The sequence below is a fragment of the Puma concolor genome, chromosome A2 (genome assembly GCF_028749965.1).
Source record: "Puma concolor isolate L17-30 chromosome A2, mPumCon1.1.hap2, whole genome shotgun sequence".
NCBI classification, from domain to species: Eukaryota; Metazoa; Chordata; class Mammalia; order Carnivora; family Felidae; genus Puma; species Puma concolor.
Genome location: NC_141668.1, coordinates 169361271 through 169383083, shown reverse-complemented (window position 1 = coordinate 169383083; position 21813 = coordinate 169361271). Strand labels below are relative to the sequence as shown.

The 21813-nt window shown below is 65.4% G+C and overlaps 1 protein-coding gene across 4 annotated transcripts; it reads right to left on the bottom strand.

Annotated features, from left to right (window-relative positions):
* Window positions 1-2385: 2385 nt before the first annotated feature.
* On the bottom strand, window positions 2386-21296 carry ZBTB7A (zinc finger and BTB domain containing 7A). 4 transcript variants are annotated; one of them, XM_086699486.1, is made up of 3 exons: window positions 20991-21296; window positions 10323-11593; window positions 2386-6808 (listed from the first exon to the last, which is right to left on the bottom strand). In XM_086699486.1, exons 2-3 carry the CDS (start codon window positions 11576-11578, stop codon window positions 6310-6312), a joined length of 1755 nt encoding a protein of 584 aa, XP_086555612.1. In that variant the 5' UTR covers window positions 11579-11593; window positions 20991-21296; the 3' UTR covers window positions 2386-6309. The 4 variants fall into 4 exon arrangements, with proteins under 4 accessions (XP_086555612.1, XP_086555609.1, XP_086555611.1 ...); XM_086699483.1 differs by lacking the exon at window positions 20991-21296 and adding an exon at window positions 19728-20207; XM_086699485.1 differs by lacking the exon at window positions 20991-21296 and adding an exon at window positions 15064-16287.
* Window positions 21297-21813: the final 517 nt, after the last annotated feature.

The following is a 21813-nucleotide window of genomic DNA, read 5'->3' as shown; positions in this document are numbered from 1 at the left end:
CAAGACAACCCCACCCCCACCCCCGCCCTTGACCGTTCCCTTCTGCCCCGCGCGGTGTTCAGGATCCAAGAAGCGCGGCCTTCGGTCCAGTGAGGAAGGTTTCGCTTTGGCCGCTGGGCCCGGCGTCTTCCTGCTACGTCGGGTGAGGAGCTGAACCAGAGCCACCAAACCCCAGCACTGTCCCTGCTCCCCTGCGTGGCCAAGAAAGTACACAAATGGCCAGTAGGCTCGTGGAAAGATGCTGAGCCTCCTCACCGGCCACCGGGAGACGCAGCCCGGAGCCACCGCCCCTGCGCCGCGGGGAGGGCTGGCGTCCCCGGCTCAGTAGCAAGTGCAGGCGAGGCTGGGGGGACCGGAGGCTCGTGGGCGTGGAGAGTGGGGCGGCCGCTCCGGAAGACGGGACAGCGGGCCCTCCCCAGGCGCAACACGGAGCGACCACCAGCCGGCCAGCCCCGTCCTCGCGACCCACCCGAAGGTACAGGGAGCCGGCTCGCGTGGGAACTCCCGACACGCACCTGCAGGGCAGCGTGACTGACGGGCGCCCAAAGGTGGGAACCACCCAGCGTCCGCCGACGGGCCGGCAGATGGAGACGCGTCCTCGGGCGGGAACGTGATCGGACCTTGAACAGGAGCGAGGCGCCCACCCCCGCCGCCCCGCGGACGGACCCCGGACACACGACGCTCAGGGAGGGACCCGGAAGCCAGAGGCCACGCGGGGTGTGGGCCCGCGTGTGTGAAACGTCCAGAACAGGCCCGCCCGGGGACAGGAAGTGGAACACGGGGGGGGAAGGTGTGACCGTGACTGCTAATGGGGAATGGCACTTCTGGGGGTCATGGAATGTTCTGGAGCTTAGAGGTGACGATTCCATAGTTGTTGGGATGTGCTAAAGCCTCTGGCTTTACAGGGGGAGATGTGTGTGAATACTTCCGATGAAAAACAAGCCTCTCCCAGTGGACTTGGGAGCACGGGTGACCAGGCCCTTGTGGGGCGGGTGGCTGCCCCCAGCCCCCGCCGGCCCCACCCTCACTCAGCTGAGGTGGAGGCCTGGGTTCGAACGCCACGTGTGCAGCCACGTGACCCCTGGAGCCGGCACCCTGTATCCCCCCCCCCCCCCCACTGCTCTCCCAGGCTGCGGCCCCTCAGTCCCCTCTGCCACCCCCCCAGTCTGGGTCCTGCTGGCCTGAGCCCAACTGGGCAACAGAAGGGAGGGCCTCTTCCCGGGGCCCGAAAGTGCCCGTGTTTGGGAACCCCAACCCAGATGTGGGGGCTGCAGTCCAGGACCCTTCATCAGTGCTTGGGCTTTGGCCCCCCTTCTTCCCGGGGGATGTCCAGGGAGCAGCCAGCTCGGATCCTTGGTCATGTCCCGGGACCAGCGCGGGGTGGGGGGGGGCCTCTGACAGACTTGGGGTGCCCCAGCCAGCCACCACCATTCCCCACCCCACCCCCCGCCGCCCACCGGCCTCCAGAAACCCTGCAGCTGGAAGCGATGGAGAAGCACGTCCAGCCAGTTCTCCCTGCCCGCCCCCCGGGCCCCTTCCCAGTGCCACCTGCCAAGCCCACACTGTGGGTCACCTCCTCCGTAGGGGCCCTGGGCCTGCCGATGCTGGGGACACCCGCCCGCCCCGGGAGCCCCGAGGCCAGGTCACTGCAGGGGCCCCGACTGGTGTGGGTGCGTGAGCCCGGACCCTCAGGGAAGGGGGCCCCCAAGCCCCCACCCACCGTCCCCTGCTCCCCACCTCCCCCAAACAAAACACAAAGAACATCAAAATCAGGCAAATGAGGCAGCAGCGGTCGTAACAGGCTGCGTTTAGTGGTTTTTATGTACAAGAAAAATGATTTTTTTTTTGTCTGGTTTTTCATCTTTTGTCTTTTTGTTTTTGTTTTTATTACTTTTAAAGCTTCTTCCCCCCCACCCCCAAAAGTGCATTTTTATCAATTGATTTTTTTAAATCTCCCACACTTTATAAAGACTCTCAAATACAGTCTATGGAATGTCTGCTCTGTGCTCTGTGCCCCCGGGCACCGCCCCTGCCCCCCCACCCCACCCCGTTCACCAGGCCCGGCCCCCCAAAGTCCAAGGCACCTTGTATCTGGGCCTGGGAGGGGCGGGGGGGACCCTGGGCCTCAGGAACCCTGGCCATGGCCTCCAGGCAGCCCCGGCATCGGGACGGGGGGTCTCCCCAGCCCCTCCACCTCCTGGCCCTGCCTGCCCACCCCCTGTGTAAATCTATGTCCTTAGTGCGAGCTAGTCTGAACTCTGAGGTTATGGCTCCCGGGGCGCCCGAGCCCCCAGGCCCTGACCCGTCCTGCGCCAGCCGCCCTCCAGGAAGGCTGCTTCCTCAGCTTAAATAACTTTTTAAAATAAAACTGCAAATATAAATATCTTTCTTTCTCAAAAAATAGGATTTTTGCTTTTTTTTTTTTTTTTTTTTTTTCTGTTTTAAATTTTTTGTCCTGCTTCTTCTTTCACTCTGTCTGGCCTCCTACAATCCCGGCTGCCTGGACTGCCTCGGTCCTGGGGGGCCCCTCCCCCCGCCCGGCCCAGCCTCGACCCCACCATGCGCGACGCGTCCAATGCTGCTGCCCCCCCCCCCCAACCCCGGAAGGAGGCAAAGGGACAGCCAGGTACAAATGGCGACGAGATGGCCACAGGGGGGTCTCCTGGGCAAGCCACCCAAGGGGGGGCCGACTTTGGTATGGCCTGCTGGAACCCGGAGAGGCGCAGGCCCACACCCGTGCCAGGCTGGGCCTGGTCCGGAACTTTACATTCACTGGGTTTTAAGTTTTTTTTTTTTTTTTTTTTCTGTTTTGTAGTGTTTTTTTGCTTTTTTTTTCTTAATCTCAAAAGGTGGGGTCAGGGTGGGGGGGGGGGTGCTAGGCAGGGAGAAGTAGCAAGGGTGTTAGCCTCTCTCTCCTAGGTCCCACAGGCCAGCTGACCGCTCCGGGGGGTGTTGGGGGAGGCCCTCCGGCACACACCTCCCCCCCCCCCCGGAGCTCCCCCCCCAACCCTGCCCCTGGCCCGGACCTCACTCTCGCACACACGCGCACACACATCCACCCAACTTCACCAAGATGATGGAAATAACAATTTCGCTTTGTTTTTCTTTTCTTTTTTTTTTTTTTTTTTTTGTACCAGGCAGTTAAAAAAAAAAAAAACCCCAAAAAAAGAAAACACAAAAAAAAAAAAAAAAAAACCCCAAACAACCAAACAAAAAAACGTTTTGCTGTGTCCTTTCTGACCAGTCAGCACGCTCCCCCTCAAATATTTTTTTTTTGTTTGTTTGTTTCCTGAAACGCGAGAACTCAGCAGTATCTTTGGCAACACTTGATCACGACCTTAATTTAAAGAATAAAAATAAAATCGATCCACGTCTATGTACAGTATGTGATTGCGCGGGGTCAGGGGCCGGGGTCCCGGCGCTGGGCCCATGCGGACACTGCGGCCCCTAGGACGGGCGGGCGGGCCAGGGGTTAAGGCGGAGTGGGTGGGCAGGGCGATCAGAAGCGGAGCTCAGAGCTAGGGGCAGGGGTTTAGTGCAATTCCCGAGGAAGTCTGTGTTAAAAGTGTGCTCGGCGGGGATTCAGCCCTTGCCCCCGCCATAGTCCCAGAGGCCTTGATCCCCCCCACCCCGAGTCCAGCCGCCCCCACTGGCCAGGACGACAGCTGTGATTTTTCAGTTGGTTTTATTGCGAGGGGGTATATGGGGTGGGGAGAGGGCTGTCCCCTCAGGGAACCTCTCAGCTGGGGTGGGGTGGGGGGGGTCCCTGGCCTGGGTGCTCGAGCTCTCTGCTTGGCCTCCACAGATGGTTCTCCAAAAGGGCTTACTCTATGACACCGGGGTGTGAGGGAGGCCACCCGGCCCTGGGCTCCCCTGCCACCCCCCCTCAGGAGGGGGGGTCCTGAGACATTTGGGGGGCTGACGGGCTCGGGGGGAGGGGTGATGAATAGTATCCTGTAGAAACAATGATGAAAGTTGCCTTCTTAAAAAGCTTCCCTTTAAAAAAAAAAAAAAAAGACAAGACGGGGTCTGTCACAGAGCAAAGGGGCACAGGGAGACGGGCCAGCAGCTGGGGGGGGGGGGAAGCAGGGGCACCCCTCACCTTGGGCTTTGATGGGGGAGGGTCTCGGCTTGACAGAGCGTCTATTTACAGGGTCCCACGCTAGGCATTGCATATGCGAGAGGGCGTTGGGGTGAGGGTGCCCTGGCCTCTGGCAACACGGTCTCCCCAGCCCTGGCCCCCGTCCGTGGCCTGTGGCTCGGTCAGTACCGGGCCTTTGGGGAGCCAGAGGCTGGGGGGAGGCGGGTGCCAGCCCCCAGATTACAGTCAGTGCCTTTGAATAAAAAGAGGGGTGCCTGGGGGAATATAAGGCCCTGGAGGTGGGGCCCCGCCACCCACCTCGACGGGGTTGACCTGTCCCAGATGGCGGCTCCTTGGTGGCCACAAGGAAGGGCGGCCATGCTGGAGGGCGGGGAGCCCCAAAGTGGGCGAGGGGCGAGGGCAGGGGGCGGGGGGGGGGGGGGGACTGGATTGCTCTAGCTGGTTGGAAGGCCAGCCCTCTCTCGGGCCCATCCCTGAGCTGGGGAGTCAGTAAGGAGGGTCCCCGCAGACACGGGTGGCCATCGTATGGCTGGCAGGTGATGAGACACCTCCGAATCAGAACCAAAACGGGACAGAATGGGGGGGGGGGGGACACGGCAGAAACACAAAAAAACCCCACGGTCCTGCCTGCAAGGCAAGCCCCCGGGTCAAAGCACGAATACCTCAGAAGACCTCGCCCCGGTGCCTTCCTGACCCCTCTCACCTCGGGGAACAGAAGTGGATTCTGCATCTGCGGTGGGTTTTTTTTTTTATTATTTTGTACAAAAATAAATTGACTTTTAGGAATTTCTTTTTGCTCTCTCTCTCGCTCGCTCTCTCTCGCTCGCTCTCTTTTATTTTTTATTTTTTATTTTTTTTGTCTTTTCGACTTTTCATAGAAGTTGGTTGCAACTTGTAAACATGTTTTTAAATTAAGAATTAAGATAAAGTATAGTACCCGTTCTGTTACAAAGTGCCAAGACTTCTATTTGTGGTTGGTTGTCTTTTTTTTGTGTGTTTTTTTTGTGGTTTTTTGTGGTTTTTTTTTCCTTTCATTTTGTAAAATGTTGTCTTTATTGCTTTTTGACACAAGAACGTCTGGACTCTTCTCCCCTCCTCTCTGCCACCTCGAGACCCTGGGCTCCCTCCGCTCTGGCCTCTTCCACCCCACACTGTTGCTTCGCTCCTCTGAGGAAAGTATATTTTATATATATATATCTATATATATCTATATATAAATTTTGTTTTTAAGGAGGAAAAGAGAAAAAAAAAAAAATCTAAAAAGTGCTTTAAAAACTGGGGAGAGGGCTAAGGGGAGGGTAAAGACAAAAATGTTTTGAATCTCCAAACGTCTCGTGGGGTCTGGGTGGCCTGGGTCGGAGAGCACGGCCGGGGGGGGGGGTGGCAGGGCGCCCTGAGCGGCGGTCCGAGGGGGGGGTCCGCCAGGGTGTAAGTGCCGTGAAGGGAGGCGGCGGCAGCCCCCCCCCCCCCAGGGAGCCACCCTGGCACCCCCTCCCCCGACTCCCCTCTCCGGACCTGGAAATAAATAGATTTGTGTCACAGCGGCCAGGACACATACAGGACCACAGGCAGGAGCGGGAGGCAGGGAGGTGGGGGGGGGGGGGGAGACCCCCACTTAGTAAGTGCCCTGAGGAAGGAGGGTGGGGGTGGGGACAGGGTGCATTTTAATGTCCACTCACAGCGGACAGAGATCATTTAAGGTCTTGTCTGAAAGACTCATAGAAACCAGCGAGGGGATGAAAACAAAAGCCCACCCCAGTGCCCCAGCCCCCGCGGCCACCTTCACCCCCACCTGGCACCTGGGGCCCTGACCAGGCCTCAGATGGGACCCCAGACTCCATGCTGGGTGTGCCCCGCGGGGGGGGGGGGGCTCAGAATCTAGATGTCCCACAAAAACCCCAAACCGAGCCCCGAAACCCGTCGGCGGGGTGGGGATACGGAGAGCCGGAGCGGGGACGAGGGTCCCCGCGGAGGGAGAGAACATCATGAAGGAGAAAAATCTCAGAAAAGCACTACCCTAGATTCTGTGGCGCCTCATATATATATATCTGTATATATATATATAGATATAGATATCTGTATATAGATAGATTTTCTTTTTTTGTGTTTTTGGGGGGGTGGTGGGTGATTTTCTCTCTCTCTCTCTCTGTCGCTCTCTCTCTCTCTCTCTCTCTCTCTCTCGGGTTTCTGTTTTCTCTTTTTGGTTTTCAGGCAAGTCCGGCCGCGAAGCTGCCGTCGGCGGTGGCCCCGGCGCCCCCGTCGCCTCCCCCTCCGCCGGCACCCGCTACATTCAACCTGCTCAGGCCGTCAGCGCCGGCCTCGTCCTCGTCCTCGTCCTCGTCCTTAAAGTGCTTCTCCTGGCCGTTGCGCCGGCCGTCGGGGGAGCCGGGCGGGGCCGCGGCGCCGGGCGGGGCGGCGGCCCCCGGGGAGGGGTCGGGCCCCCCGAGCGCCCCGCCCCGCACGCGGGGCTTGCGGCCGCGGCGCGAGGGGACGCCGTTGCAGCCGTCCTTCTTGAGGTGTCTGTGCAGGTGGTCGGAGCGCACGAAGGTCTTGCAGCAACTGTCACACTGGTAGGGGCGCAGGCCGGTGTGCACGCGCATGTGGTTCTTCAGGTCGTAGTTGTGCGCGAAGGCCGCCCCGCACTGCTGACACAGGTACGGCTTCTCGCCCGTGTGCTTCCTCATGTGGACCTTGAGCTTGTCCTGCCTGTGGGCGGGGCGGAGGGGGGGTGGTCAGCGGGCGCCGCACCACCCCGAGCCCCGCGGGCCATGGCCGGAGACGTGGGCCCTCCGCGCCCGAGGAGGGACAAGCCCGGGAATACCGGGGCACCCAGGGCCGTCGGCCCGAGACGTGGGCCCTCTGCGCTGGGGAAGCGACACCCACAGGGGCTGGAAAACGCCTTGCACTCCCCCCCCCCCGCCCCAGCCACCGCTCAAATGGCAGAACCTCTCCGAAACCCTTTTCTCTTATCCATAGAAGGAGGGAAATAATGGGGCTTCCCTCTGGGGGTTCTGCCTGTGGCACCTGCATTCATTCACAACACTAGGCATTTACTGAGTGCCTGCTGAATACCAGACCCTGTTTCCGGTGCTGGAAAATACTACAGGGCATGAGGCAACACGCCAGGGTGTTTGGTAACAGAGAGGGTGGCCAGCTGTCCTGGTCTCTAAGACCGAAAGTCCTGCATTCTGGGACAGAGGGTCTCCACCCCACAGCCCCCAGTCTCCGTCAACTCCCCCAGCACCTCTGTCTTTCTCTGCTCTGGCCGCGCTGGATTCCTGGCTGTCACTACAACAGGCTGAGCACAAGCCTACTTCAGGACCTTTGCACATGCTGTTCCTGCTGCCTGGAGCACTTTTTAAGCGGACCTTCATATCTGACTTCCAGCTCAGACGTCACTTCCTCAGACAGGCCCCTCCCCACCTCGCACTCCACCCAACCCACCCGGCGTCCCTCAGGCCACCACCTCTCACTCTCGTCTGTGTGCCAGTTTCCTTGTTCCTCATCTGCCTGCCTGCCTGGACTGCGAGCCGCAAGACAGCGGGGCCCGGGTGATTCCGGGGCCCCTGCCTGCCCATCTCGCCCCACAGGGAACGGTGCGGAGCCAGCCAAGCTGGCCAACGGATCAGCCCTAAAGCAACGACAGTCCGGGTGCTGCTCTGTCTCACACAGCAGCCACGGCTCTCACACGCGGCCCGAACCCTCGAGACGAGGCCTGTTCAAGCTGAGATGGGCCACCAAGTCCAAAAGGCGCCCCAGATCTTGAAGGCTTCGTTCGCGTAACGTGTCCTGCAAACTGGCTCGCTTAGAGCTCTGTACGCTGATTACACGTTGAACGCAAGAAAAATGGACGTCAAACACGACTGGAGTTACTTTCACCTGTTCCTTTCACTTTTTAAAAAATGCGCCTACCGGAAGATGTCAAATCACAGAGGTGACTCACGTGATCGCTGGGTTGGCCTCTAGCCGTGGGAGAGGATTCCTGCCTGGAATCCACAGGGCAGGGGCAGAGACCTGGGTCTCCGGAACCCTGGCCAGCATCTGACCCGTTCCTTGCTGCAGCCTCTTGCACCCTACGGCTCAGCCATCCTGGGCCTCTCACTTTTCACACCTACCACAATGCTCAGTGCCGGGACCGACAAACTCCTATGCATCCGTCAAAGCCCCATCTCAAATGTCCCTCCTCCTCCAGGAAGCCTTTCCCACTCCTCAGAGACTTGTTCTCCCCAGGCTCTTCTAGCCCCAGGTCCCTACCTCTGGCACCACCCACAGAGCTCTAACCCTTTCAAGCCTCCCTATTGCCCTGAGGTTCAAGGCCTGGCCCTTTGCAACCAGACCCCTGCGTCTTCTCCAGCCTTATAATCCCACGTGAGTCAACAGAACTCGGGACACAGTGAACTCCTCGTTCCCTGGACCACCCGGGTCTCTTAGCCCCGAGGGAGCTCCCTTCCCTCCACCTCCTCAGAGTCTACGAACACGGTCTCCCGCTTGTCCCGTCCAGGTCCCAGCGCGGGCCAGGTCCAGAGGGGACAGCAGGGACTCCGACTGAGGAGCAGAGAGACTCCTCCAGTTAAGGCTCAGAGAGGCAAAGCGACCTGTCCCAGGCTGCACAGCGGGCCAGGGGCTGCCCGGTGGGGGGGTGGGGGTGGAAGCAGCCTGTTTCGTCACCCCGAGCCCTGGTCCGGGTAATTATAGCCCCGGCTGCCACAGGCCCCGCTTACTCAACTCTCTAGTGTGACTCACAGGGGCCCCTGGGCTCCCTGGCCTGGAGGAAGGCGTGGGGGCTGGGGCCCTGGGTTGGGGGCAAAGAGGAGCCAGGTGGGCACGCGGGGGTAGAGGCCCGGCCTGGTGTGGCGCGCCCTGCCTCAGTTTCCCCGCCTGGTAAACAGGATCAGCCTGAGTCAGGGTGGGGTAGCCAGGAGAACTCCAGTTCAGAATGAAGCCACCTGAGGCCTGTCATTAGGGGTGTGGGACCGGGGCGGGGGGGAGGGGGGGGAGTGTCAGGGGAGCCCCAGGCCCCTTCTCACCCTGCTCACCTCTCCAGATCCTGGCTTACTGGGCCTCTACAAAGCTGCCCCTCCTGGGCCCAGAGACCCTGAGGGCACGGCCCACAGCCACGTTACGACCCCTGCCTGGAGGAAGAGGCAGCCCCAAGACTAACAGCGCCCCAATCTCACCAAATGGGGGGGGCAGGCCCCCAACTAGATTCCTACCTCCCAGCTGGCACCCTTTACCCCCGGCTTAGGGTCCCGAGCCCTGCAGTCTGGGCCACACCCTCTTCTCCTGGCCTGGTGGGGAAGGGGCCGGGGGTCAGCCCCTAGATCCTGTCCCCATGGGGCAGGGCCGGGAAGCTGGGACAATGGCCTCTTTCTTCAGCCTGGGTGGGCGTGGCTGGGGGAACCCCAGGGCGGGTGGGGGTAGGGGGTGATGCTGAGTCACCCAGCCTGGCCAGGCCCCTGCACGCCAGCCCCCCGCGCCCCCCCCTCCCCCCCGCCGCCGGCTGGCCCGCAGGGCCCAGCCAGCCAGCTCTGGACTCTTAAGACCCAATCACAAATTCCCCTAGCCTGGCCTCCAACTCCTCCTGCCTAGGGAGCAAACCCCGTGGCTCCCACGTCCATTTCCCTCCTGCTGCTGCCGCGACCCCCAAGCTGAACTGGCCTCAGGGCCTTTGCAGTGGCGCTTCCCTCCTCGGGGACTCAGCTCTCTGTTTAAAACAGCCGCCGCCCCCTCCCTGGTTCTCTGCTCCCAACTTGCGTTCTCAACTCGGTGGTTTTAGCTCACACACGCCCCATGGCCCGCACGGGGATTCTGGCGTGCCTCTCCACTCCTGGGTCCCCCGGGGCCTAGGACAGGGCCTGGCACCCAGCAGGTGCTCCGTAAATGCTGGCCGAGTAGAGCGAGTCCCCCGGGGCTCCTGGGAGACTCAGGGAGGCAGCCCGGCTCCCCCTGCCCTACGGCAAACGTAGGGCCTCCAGTCCGGAGGAGAAGAACGCCCCCCACCCCCGACTCCCGGGCCTTCCCTCGAGCCTGAGCCTCCCGTGGTCCGGCCCCGAGGCCTATGGGCTCAGCCTGGGGAGTGCCCGAGCCCTCCCCCGCCCGAGACAGAGAAAGCACCATCCCTGGAGGGGACAGCGGTGCTGCGGGGGAGCGGGGGTCCCGGCGTGCCCGCTGCACCCCGTCCCCCGCCCCCCACCCCCGCCCCCGCGGCGCACCGGCTCACCTGGTGAATCGGACTTTGCAGATGTTGCACTCATAGGGCTTCTCTCCGGTGTGGGTCCGGATGTGCCGCGGCAGCTTGCCGGCGCCCTGGATGACCTTCTCGCAGATGGGGCACTTCTGGAAGGCCTTGGCCCGGATCTTCTTTTCCACCTTCTGCGACCAGGCCGGGTAAACATCCCCGTCGTGGGCGCCGCTGAAGTACTTCAGGTAGTAGTCCACGACGCCCTTGTCGTCCGCCCGCGACTCGTCGTCGCTGTCCCCCGCCGCCGCCGCCGCCCCCGCCCGGCCCACCGATGACATCATCTGCTGCAGCAGCGTGCTGGCCGCCAGCCCATCCGCGTCGGGCCCGTCCCCGTCCCCGTCCTCGGCCGCGCCCGACAGGAAGCCCGGAGAGTCGCCCGGCTCGGGGGCCGCCTCCGACAGCGAGGCCGCTTCCTCCTCCCCACCCCGGCCGTAGTGGCCGTTCTGCGTGGCGGTGGCCGGCGGGGCCACGGGCGGCGGGAAGAGGCCCCCGGCAGGGGCGTCCTCGTCCCGCTCCGGCCACAGGCCCGGGTTGCTGTCGCCCTCGTCCGCGTCCCCGGCCGAGGGCCGCTCGGCCGGCGGCCCCGGCCCGTAGAAGTCCAAGCCATTGCAGTCGCCGGCGGCCACGGCGGCCACGGCCGCGGCCACGGCCTCCTTGGTGGCGTCCAAGTCCTCGTCGGACGTGCCGAAAGCAGACCAGGGGAAGGCGGCGGTGGGGGGCAGGCTGTTCATGGGGTTGCTCTGGAAGAACTCGAGGTACTCCTTGGCCCGGAGGAGGTTCCGCTGGTCGGTCTGATCCACGAGGTCCAGCTGCCCGGCGTCGGCGCCCGCGTCGGCCGCCAGGATCTGCCGGTCGAGGAGGTCGGCGCAGACGTGGCTCACGGCGGGGATCTCCAGCAGGCGGGCGGCGCTGAGGATGTCGCCCACGTTGGCCGTGCTGACGGTGAGCGTGGCCGTGTAGGCGAAGTCCATGAGGGCCGTGAGGGCCTCGGCGCTGACGAAGTCGATCTCATACACGTTCTGCTGGTCCACCACGGCGCCCGACGTGAACAGCTTCTTGAAGTACTGGCTGCAGGCCGCCAGCACCGAGCGGTGCGTGGGGAACTCCCGGCCCTCCACCAGGATCACCACGTCGCACAGCAGGCCCTGCGTCCGCTGCTCGTTGAGTCCGCTCAGGATGTCGCTGCTGTGGTCAGGGAACGGGATCCCGATGGGGCCGTCCACACCGCCGGCCATCTTCCGCGCCGAGACCTGCAGCGCCAGGTGGGGGGGGGGGAGGGAGGGAGGGAGGGAGTAGTGATCGTGAGGGTGCGGGGTGGTGGGCGCACCGGCCAGGGCTGGGGACCCCCGGAAGGCGGCGCCCCCTCCCCCCCCAGCCTCAGTTTCCCAGCTGTGCACCAGGGCAGGCGGACGTACAGTGCTGCCTTATCAACGGGCAAAACCCACGCCGGGGGCTCGAGCGACAGATCCTGACGCCCCCCCCCCTCCACCAGAGGGCCCCCTAGAGTGCCCGGCCGAGGGATGATTTGAGGCGGTACGGGAGCACACAGTAGGCGCTCGATAAATGCCTTGCTTCCTAATGAATCTGAGTGCTGGCTTCTGCCCGCACCCTCTCTAGGAGGCGGTGATGCAAGGCACCCACTGTGCGCTGTCATATGCCCGAGCCCCCCGCAGTCCCTGCAGGCAGCACCGTCTGCCCTGTGGAGGTGAGAAAACAGAGCTCCAGGAGGAGAACCACGCCCACGGCCCCTCAGCCGTGCCCTGACTCAAACCTAGGATGCGTGACCCGGGGGACAACCCGGTCGTCAGTCCCTGCCTGGCCCCTGGGCCTCTCTGACCTCCCAGTGAGGCTCCGAGTCAGGAGGAAAGGGTAAGGCCAAGACCCAGGGACCAGGCTGTGGGCGTGCCCTGGAGGGGCGGAGCCAGTGGCCACAGGACAAGCCACTTCCCGCGCCTGGCGGAGCCCCCAGCACGGAGCCCCCAGGACGATGCAGCTCAGCTTGGCCCAGGCACAGCAGAGAGTCACAGGGTGGGGGGGGGGGGGGGGCACGACTGCCTGAGGCTCCTTTTCCCTGCCCACCCAGGCTGAACCCCCAGAAGAGAAGTAGGGGCTTTCTGTCCACCTCATGCCCACCCGGCTCCTCCCCAACTCTTGGCCACCCTGTTCGGCCCAGAGCCTCAGTCTCCCCATCTGTCGAATGGACAGAGAGGCCTTTGGAAAAGCTGGCGGTAGTGGTGGGGGACACTCCGTCTGTCCTGCCCCTCTCCCCCACTCCCTTTTTCCGCCTTCCCCTGGGCTGTGACTCATCCACCCACTCGGGCGCTTGTGCAACCCTCTGGCTCCTGTCCCCACCCCTCCACCCTCTCTGGGGAGCCCCCAGCTGCCCCAAGCCACCCAACACAACCCACGTTCCTCCGGTTGCCCAGCTCTCAGGACTGAGCCCCCAGACATCTCCCGGGAGGGGGGCCGCGCCTTCCTTGGCCTAAGGGCCTCGGGACCCCCAGCCCCCCCCCCCGGGCAGAGCACGAGCAGCCCAACCCAGCTCCAACCCACATCCCTCCCGCCTCCAGTGGACCAGCCTGGCAAGGGACCCCGGGGTTGGTCTGGCCCGACCCAAGGCCAGGCCGGGACTGTCCCGACCCGGGGCCGCCCTGGGAGCAGGGCCCTGGCCCTGGGGCTCACACAGAAGTCTTTGTGTGGCCACTCGGGCCGGCACTACACTTCCCAGGACGCCTCTCTCTGCGGCCCGCCCTCTTTCCCGCTGACCACACCAGCTGCTCGGCTCCCCCCTCTGTTCCGCCAGCCTGTGGTGGGGCCGGGCGGGGGGGGGGGGGGGGGAGGCTCAGATGTGGCTGTTGGGAGCAGGAGATGGGGGGGACGCCCGACCCCATCTGAGGCCCAGCCACGGAAGCCTCGGAGGAGCCCCTGTGGCGGCTCCCGCCCCCTGCCACCATCTGCCGTCTGGCCCCAGGCCCCAGGGAGCAAGTGGGCAGATGGGCTCCGGATCAGACTGGCCTCGGCCCTCCTCACCCCCTTCTGATCCGGGCCACCGAGGCCTCAAGATGGCCACCCTGGCCCCGCTTGCCATCCTCCCCCCCCCAGGTGCCTCAAGGTCCGGACCTGCAATGGTTCAGAGGGTTCACCAGCACCTCCCCCACCCCCACCCCCGCTCCCCAGGCTGCCCCACCCCTGCCTTCCCACGGGCACCGCGCCTGCCGGGCAAGGGGGCTGGCGCAGCCCGGCCCGAAGTATGAAGATGCTCGGGCTCCGGTTTGCAGCCGGCCCGGGGCCCTGGGTCTGGGTCTCCACCAGCCAGGCGAGCCTGCAGCGTGGCACGGCCCGTAGGTCCAAAGGCCACGTCTCTGTCCCCTCCAGCCAGGGCCTCTGTTTCCCCCACGTAATCCTAAGAGACCCCCCCCCCCACCCCCAGCAAGCCCTTGCCTCATCCCTCAGCCTGGAAACTAAACTGGGTCTGCAGACAACCTGGCCCACACCCTCCCGCCACCTGCGTGCCACACCCCAGGCCACTGCCCCCACCCCTTGGGGCCCCTCCCTCTAAGGCAGAGTCAGAAAACCCTGCGCGGGTCAGGCGGGCGACCCGGCAGTTAAAAGGCACCTGTTTGCTGAACACCCACTGTGCGCCACGGCATCTTCTCGCCAGGACAGCCGTGTGGCTTCCTGCACCCTAAGAGGCCCGGCCGGCACCTGACACCCAGTAGGTGCCCCCACGCCAGGTGGCTGCCCCGGTCAGGACGACCCAATGAAACTTCTCTCCTGCAGGAAGCCCCACCCCCACGCCGGCCAGGTCCCCACCCTCCAGGGCCAGGGTCCTCACAGCTCCGGCCCACACCCACCCAGCCCATCTTTCATCAGAGCCCCGCCCCCGCCTCCATGGGATTTCCGGGGCGCTCGCTCGGTGCTGACTAGGCGGCGGCCGAGGGGCAGGCCTCAGCAGGCTCCCCCCCTCCCCCCACCCCCGCCGCCGGCGCACAGTAGGGGCGCAGCAAACCGGATGAACCAAAGACCACAGAGCTATGCGCGGAGTGAGCCCACACCCAGCCCCGCCCACCCGGCTGGCGCGCTCCCCCGGTCCCACCTCTGAGCTAACCTAGGGTCATTTATTTGCTGCACGGTTTCCAAGGCGGCAGAACCCGGGCCTGTCGAGAGCCCTCCCCGCGGCCTCCCGTGTGCCCTGGACGATTGGGGGCTAACTGGCACCTCGTTTCATCCTTCTCGCTGTAAGCCCAGGGCTTTACAGAACGAGGAGAGGCTCAGAGAGGTGAGGAGGCCTGGGCAAGGGCACACAGCAGACCAGCGGCCAGGCCGGGGACCCGGCGCCAGGTCAGGAGTGCCCCCGCCTGGCCCCAGGAGCAGCAGGTGTGGCAAAGGCATCCTGAGCGCGGAGAACAGGACAGGCAAAGGCCGGGAGGTGGGCGCCCCGGAGAGGGACAGGGGGAGGAGGCCCTATTTACCGTGCTTCCCAAGGTCAGGGGCAAGGTGAGGGTTGGGGCGGGCCTCCTCCTTCTCCCCCCTCCCCAGACTCCACGGGAAGGAGAGGGGGTGGCCAGCAGGGGGTGGGCAGGTAACTGCCACCTGCTGTCTTCCTGGAAGAGGGGGCGAGGGGGGTTGCTTAATGAGCAGTTGAGGCCTGTCTATCCCCCACGCCCCGGCCCGACACAGAGTAGAACAGGAAGCCAAAGAAGGGACCTCTGACACCTACTATGTGCCGTGCACAGCAGTCCGGGCCCAAATCCCAGGTCCTCCACTTCCAGGCTGTAGGACACTGGGCAAGAGGCAGGGCCTCTCTGTGCCTCAGTTTCCTCGGAGGTCATGACAAGTGCCAAGGGGACTGGGGCTGCTTGAGGCCCAGGGTCCCGGCCCCACCTATTCAGCAAACTCTGCTTGAGGACCTACTGTGTGCCGGCATGCATCCCCAAAGGCCCAGTGAGGCTGCTTACTGACCCCCCCACCCCCGGCCTCCTTGCAGACGGGGGGGGGGGGGGGGGACTCTGAATTTAACCTCCAAATGTGACTCCGGGAATTCAGCCCCCTCCCCACCTACTGCATGTCAAGGAAGTATGTGGTGAGGCCCCAGGAGGAAGCCAGGGGTGAGGAGCCCTCACCTGGAAGGGAAAACCAGACCCAGAGAGGGTAGGTGGCCGGCCCAAGGTCACACAGCAAGTCTGGTGCCCAGGTGCGGTCGCCAGGCCCACGCCCAGCCGCCCCCGCCCCCTCCCAGGCCAGCGGCCTGTGTTGCAAGGTTGGTCCCAACGGGTAACCCCGCCCTGACCTGGTGCCAATCCCTGCCTGGCCCGGTCCCCGGCCTGGGGTTTAATGGGACAGGAATGCAGCGTCCCGATTAGGGAGTGGGGGGCACCAACGGCCCAGGGTGGCTGCCGGGCTGCCAGCCCGCCTGTCCTCACAGGCCTCCAGCCAGGCCAGACACCAGCAAACAGGCCCTCGGCCATTTTATGTGTCCATTTATTGCCCTAAATGGGGAGGGGCTTCCTGCCCAGGCCTTAAAGGGCCAGAGGCAGGAAGGCTGCAGGCCGGTGGGAAGTTGGGGGGCGGGGGGTGCTTCGAGGAGGTCACGGGGATCCCATCTGACCCCCAACTCATAGGTGGGGCTGAGGCTCACCCTATTCCCACGCTCTCGAGGGCTGTCGCGGGTCAGGAAGTAACAGCCCTGACACCAGTCACCGGCTTCCAAGAGGAAGCCCCGGGAAGCCAGAGCCACTCGTGGGGAGTTAGAAGGAATGAGCTTCCCATCACCTGGGGGTAAGCAAAGCCAGGCTTCACAGATTCCCAGCACGGTCTAGCCCACCCTTGCTCAGGCTGTACCTGCTTGGACAAAATGCCCAGAAGGGGCCTGGCTGGCCTCTCGAAGCTGTCCTCTCTTTCGTCCAGACCTCTCCCTCCCTCCCCCGAGGCCTGCTTGTTACCAGGAGGTGCCTGCACCTCCCACCCCCCCCCCCCGCCCCCAGCCCGGGCAGGTGGATCGCTAAGCCTGGAGGGCTCAGACGAGGGGGAGCCTGGCCCGTTGGGGCCTTGTGTCCTGTGCCCACAAACCCGCCAGCTCCCTCCCATCAAACACATCCTGATGGGAGGTGGGACGGGGCCTTGTTTTCCAGTTAAACCAGAAAGGCGTGGGTGGGGACACTTCCACCGAGTGGCCGCTCACAGCCTGCTGGGGGGACAGATGGAGGGGCCAGTCCTTTGGCCAGGCTCTTCACAAGCGCCAGATTCTCAGCAGGGCCCCTTCCGCGCTTTGGGGCTCCACTCAGGACTTGGGCCCCGAGGGCAGGCGCTGCTCCTCAACAGGCCTGACCCTGATCTCGACAGGGGTCCTTACAGGTCTGTAATCACTGCCCCACTTTACGGGTCAGGAAACTGAGGCTCAGAGAGGGGAAGTGACTCGCCCAGGGTCACACAGCAGAGCTCACTTTGAACACAAGCCCCCTGGCTCTGTACTGCCCGACTGGTCCTTCCCAGGCTCCTCCCCCCTCCTCCACACTGCCCCCAGGTACCAGCAAGGGACTGAACCCCCTACCCTGGAGGCCTTGGGGCCGAGGACAGCTTATTCTCACGCCCCCTCAGAGCTGCCTCTGCCTCAGAAAAGGGAGAGGTTTGCCTGAGGTCACAGAGGGAGCCTGGGGCAGGACTGGAGTCCTGCTGACATCTGTGAACTCAGGACAGGGGGGCCCTAACCCCTGGTCACCAGGGATGCAGCACTCTCCCAGGCCCTGACACCGCACGACAGTCGCTCAGCCAAGTCTCCTGGGGAATCAGGGACTAAACCCTCAGGACCACAGGTTTGGGCTGATGGCGAGACTGAGGCTGGCAGAGGGGCGGTGACCTCCCCAAGGAGACCTCAGGTGGAGGTGAGGGGCTGGGCTGGGACTGGACCACACTGGCCCCCACCCAAGCCTGTTTCTCTGGTCCCCACTGCCCAGGGCTGTTGCAGGGAGGTTTATGGTCCATCAGGTGCCTGGAGCACAAGGTGACAGGTGAGGGGGTTCTGCATGTCTCAAGTGGCCGGGCTGGCGACACACTCCGCCAGAATCCCCGTCGCGCCCTGAGTTGACCTAGGTGCTCCCTCCATGAGGGAGGGCAGGAAAGAGGACACAGGTGGACCCACGGGCACCACCCAGGGAGAACCCTGTAACCCCAATTTACAGCGGGGGACACCCAGGCTCCAAAAGGCCAAGGGGCTTGTCCAAGGTCACACAGCAGCTAGTGGGTCATTCGAAACCCCGGCAGACCTCGGGCCAGCTCTGCTGCAGAGGGGCTGGCCCTGAGTCTCAGCTTTAGCGAGGTGACCTCAGTCATCTTGGGTATAATGGGTCATAAAACCCAGAGCCCTGCCCATCTCCAGGGGCCAAGGTGCCAAGGTGCGGGACCGTGGCTCAGAGAGGGCAGGAAAGGCCTTAGCGAGCCATAAAAGTGCCTGCCACAGAAGGCTGGGGAGGCGAGAGGACAAGGGGCTCATGCTGTGTGACCTTGGGCACCTGGCTGGCCCTCTCTGAGCCTCGCTGTCCTCTTTGGACACAGGGTTTCATAAGCCCCAGGAAGTCTCCATTTGGCCTACAAATGCCGGCTCTCAGCCCCCAGGTCCCCAGGAAGAGAAGTGGGTGGGTGCCCCTCAGCTGAGAGGAGACTCGTCTTGTGAGTCAGGAGGCAGGACCATGAGGGTCAGACCCAGGCCCAGCTAGGTGACCTTGGGCTGCTCTCTGCGTCCCCCTGGGCCTCAGTCTCCCCTGCCCAACACGGCACCTGCTCTGAGGGTTGCTGTAAGCCACCCCCCCCGCCTGCCCCGGGGTCCCCACACGTGTGTCTAGCCTCCCCTCCCAGCCTTGGTTTCCTCCTGTGGCAAAGGGGACTGACACCAGCCTGACCCAGCTATAGGTCAGAGGGCCCCAAGGAAGAGAAAGGAAGGGAAAAAGCAAACACGCGTACTTGCTAAGGCCTCAGGAACCTTCCCCACTGGATGAGACCCAGCTCTGCCAGGCCTCAGTCTCCCACACAGAGGAAAGGGCGCATCAGCTCCCTGCGGCCACCCCCTGCTGCTTCTCCTAGGGCCTGTGCTGAGAGTTTCTCGTGGCTCCCGGCCCGGGCCAGGGTGCTGACTGGCCACCACGCAGCCAATCAGAACTGAATAATAAATGCCCCCCCAAAGTGACCCTCGAATTAAAATTTCAGTGTCCCCGTTGGCTCCTCTTTCCCTCATTAGGCATGCGGATCTCAGGCCTCCGCTCTTCCAGTCACCGGCTCCTGCCCCCCCTTCTCCCCTAGGCTGCCGTCTCCACAGCGATGGCTGGCGGTAAACAGAGCCCCGAGCCCAGCCGACAAGTGCCAGGCCCGGTGCGCTCTAGGGGCCCCAGCGGGGGTGGCCCCCAGGGGAAAATGCCCCCTGCACGGAGCGGAGCCTGGACTCCCCTGACCTCTCCCAAGACCAGCTCTGCCAATAGGAAGTGATCGGCTGGTCCTGCGGAGGGCCCCCCCAGTGTGGGAGCGGCACACTCAGGGTTACGCCCTGGCCGTGTTGTGGTGGTGGGGAGGGGGGGGGGGCGCTGACATGGAATCCCGGATGCCCTCTCCAGCCGGCCCTGCTCCCGGAGGCAGCTGGCAGGGGGAGGGGGTGCGTAGTAAACCAAGCCTGCCACCCATGGGTGAACCAGGTGGGCACACCCGGGGAAGGGGCACCAGCACCTCTCTCACTTCCGCCGCCCAGCTTGGGGGGGGTGGGGGGAGGAGTTGTCTGCCTCCCCTGCCGGCTCACTCCACTGCTGGCTGCATTCCCCAAACATTTAGTGGGCGCCCACTGGGTGCCCCAGCCAGGTTGGACAGCAGTCTCTTGCTGCGGTCCACCGGGCTCCCCAGCCAGCCAGTGCCACCCAGAACCCGCAAAGGCCTGTGCCCGGGGGAGAGGGGTGGGGGGTGCACCGGCCCCAGCGCTCAGTTCAGGCCCCTGCCTGGTTCCAGGCCCGGGACTGGGGGAGGGGGCTGGTTCCCAAGCCAGGGAGGGAGGAAGGGCGAGGGAGGGGGCCGGATCCCACCAGCTCACCCCCTCCTCTGCCGGGACTCAGCGTTCGCACGTGGTGGTGGCGTCAAGGGGAAGGAGGGGGGGGTCTGAGCCAGAGGAGACGGGGTCACGCGCTTTGGGGGCGCGGGCGGGGGAGAGGGGTGCTCTCCGCCCCCTCCCCGGGGGCCGGAGCCGCGCGGCCGCGCGGGCGGGGCAAGGGGCCAGGCCTGTCCCCCCACCCAAGGCTGAGTCAGGCCCGGGCGGGGGCAGGAAGCGGCCCCCTCCCCCGCCCCGGCCGCAGCGCGCGGCCCCCGCCCCGGCCCGCGGGCCCCCGCCGCACCGCCCGCGTGGGGGGCTCCTACCTCCTTCCCGGGGCAGCGGCGAGGGGGCCCGGCCCCGGCGGCGGCGGTGGCGGCGGCTGCGGCTGGGCTGGCTCCCTCCGAGGGGCCGGGAGGCGGCAGTGAGCCTGGCCCCGCGCCACCCCCCGCCGCCGGCGGCCAATCCCCACCCGGGCTGGGGGGAGGGCGATGCAAATTACCCCGGATCTGGGTCCGCCCGCCCGCCTCCCCCACGCCCGGGCCCGGCCTGCACTAGGCCGCGCATCCCCGGGCTCGCTTGCGCCGCGCGGCCGCTGGGGCCGCCGCCCTCCCCGGGGAGCGCCGGGTGGGTGACCCCCCCCCCCACCGGGGCGGGGGGCCGAGGGGAGGGGGGCTGGGGACGGTTACACAACCAGGCGGGGAGGGGCCCCGGGGCGGGGAGGGGGCCGGCCCGCGGGCCGCGCAGCCGGAAGCCGGGGACCGCCACCGGCCCCCGGCGAGGGGAGCCCGGCTTCAGGCCCCGCCTCCGGGCCGGCTCGGCCCGCCCCCGCGCCGCGCCGCGCGATCGGTCCGCGCCCATTGGTTCGCCGGCCCGCCGCTCACCGCCCCTCCTCCGCACCGCCCCTACCCGCGGACCGCGGCGGGCCGCCGGCGCGAGGCACCCTGGGACTTGTAGTCCCAGCCGCCTGCCACCTGCCAGTCGCAAGCGGTGGGGGGACTACGGCATCCAGAAGCCCCCGCGGCCGCGCCCGCCCACCGGGACACTCCACCCCTTCCCCCTCCTTTGCAAAGCCCCCCTCCCTGTTTTTTCAGCCCCCTCCCCCCCCCATCCCCCATGGAGCTCAATCCTGGCCAACTCCAACGTATGCACGCAGCACCGAATAGGCCCCCGGGGGGCGAAAGCACCCCCAGTACCTAGCTGCAAACTTAGCACGCGACGCGCCCCCCTATCTCCCCACGCCGGTTCCCCCCCACCCTCAATGCGGCCCCGCTTCCCCTCCCCCGCTCCCCGCGCGTCTGGGATCCCCGAAAAGCCATGCACTGGGGCGCGGGGGGGGGGGGGCTGGGGCATAAGCCCATGCACTTCGCCCCCAATCCCCCTTCCCGGGCGGCGCCCCCTCCCCGCGCTCGGGATCCAGGGCGCTCCCAGCCTCCGGGCAGCTGCCAACCACCCCCTCCTCTGAAACTTGCGGAACGTCCGCGGCTTCCCGGATCTCCCCTTCCCGAGAGGGCAGAGGTGGGCGCAGCGCCCCCGGCCCGTCCCCGCCCTGCACCCCGTGCGGGGGGCCGCGCCGGGCGCTGACTTACCTCGCGCGGCCGGGCCGGGGCCGGGCCGGGCCGGGGCGCGAGGGGCCGGGGCCCGGAGTTGGGACTGGGCGCCTCGGCCGCTCGCCTCCGGGGTCCGCGTCTCTCGCTCTCCGCCTCTCGCGCTCTCCACTCGTCGCTCCCTCGCTCCGGCGGCGGCGGCGGCGTCACTGCCCCTACAGTAACTGTACAGTACAGCCAAAGCCCCGTATGATGCTCGCGACTCCCTTCCTGGTTTCTCCGAGGGCAAGAGGGGTCCTCCCTTGTCTTAAAGGTGCCGCAGCCGCCGGCCCCCCCCCACGCCCAGCCCGCCCCCCCCACCCCGGCCTCGGAGGCCAGAACAGGCTCGGCAGGTCCCCTCTTGCCACGTCTCTGCCCTCCCGTGGGGCTTCGCCCGCTGCGCCGGGGAGACCGGGCTGTTATTAGGTTTTGTCAAGTTGGTGGGGGGGGGTCCGACCCGCCCCCGGCGCGCCCCCCCTCCTCTGACCTCTCCGCCCCGCTGCGCGGCGCCGTGCCAGCTTGCCAGCTTATCTGGCCCCAGAGCTCCCCGGGGCGCGGGGGGAGCGGGCCCCCCGGGGTGGAGGGGGGTGGGGGCCTCCAGATAAACAGGCCCCCAGCCTCTGCGCAGGGGCGGGTGCGGGGGGGCGCGGGCTTTGCCCCCGACGCCCGGGGCGTGGCAGGATGGCAGCGGGGGCGGGGAGGGCTGTGCGCACTGCGAGGACCGACGCGGGCGTGGGTCGCGGCGGCCTGGGCCGCTGGGGGTAGGGGGGGGCGAGGGAGCGGGGACCCCGGGCCAGGCGCCGGCCCTCCCGGGGCCTCAGTTTGC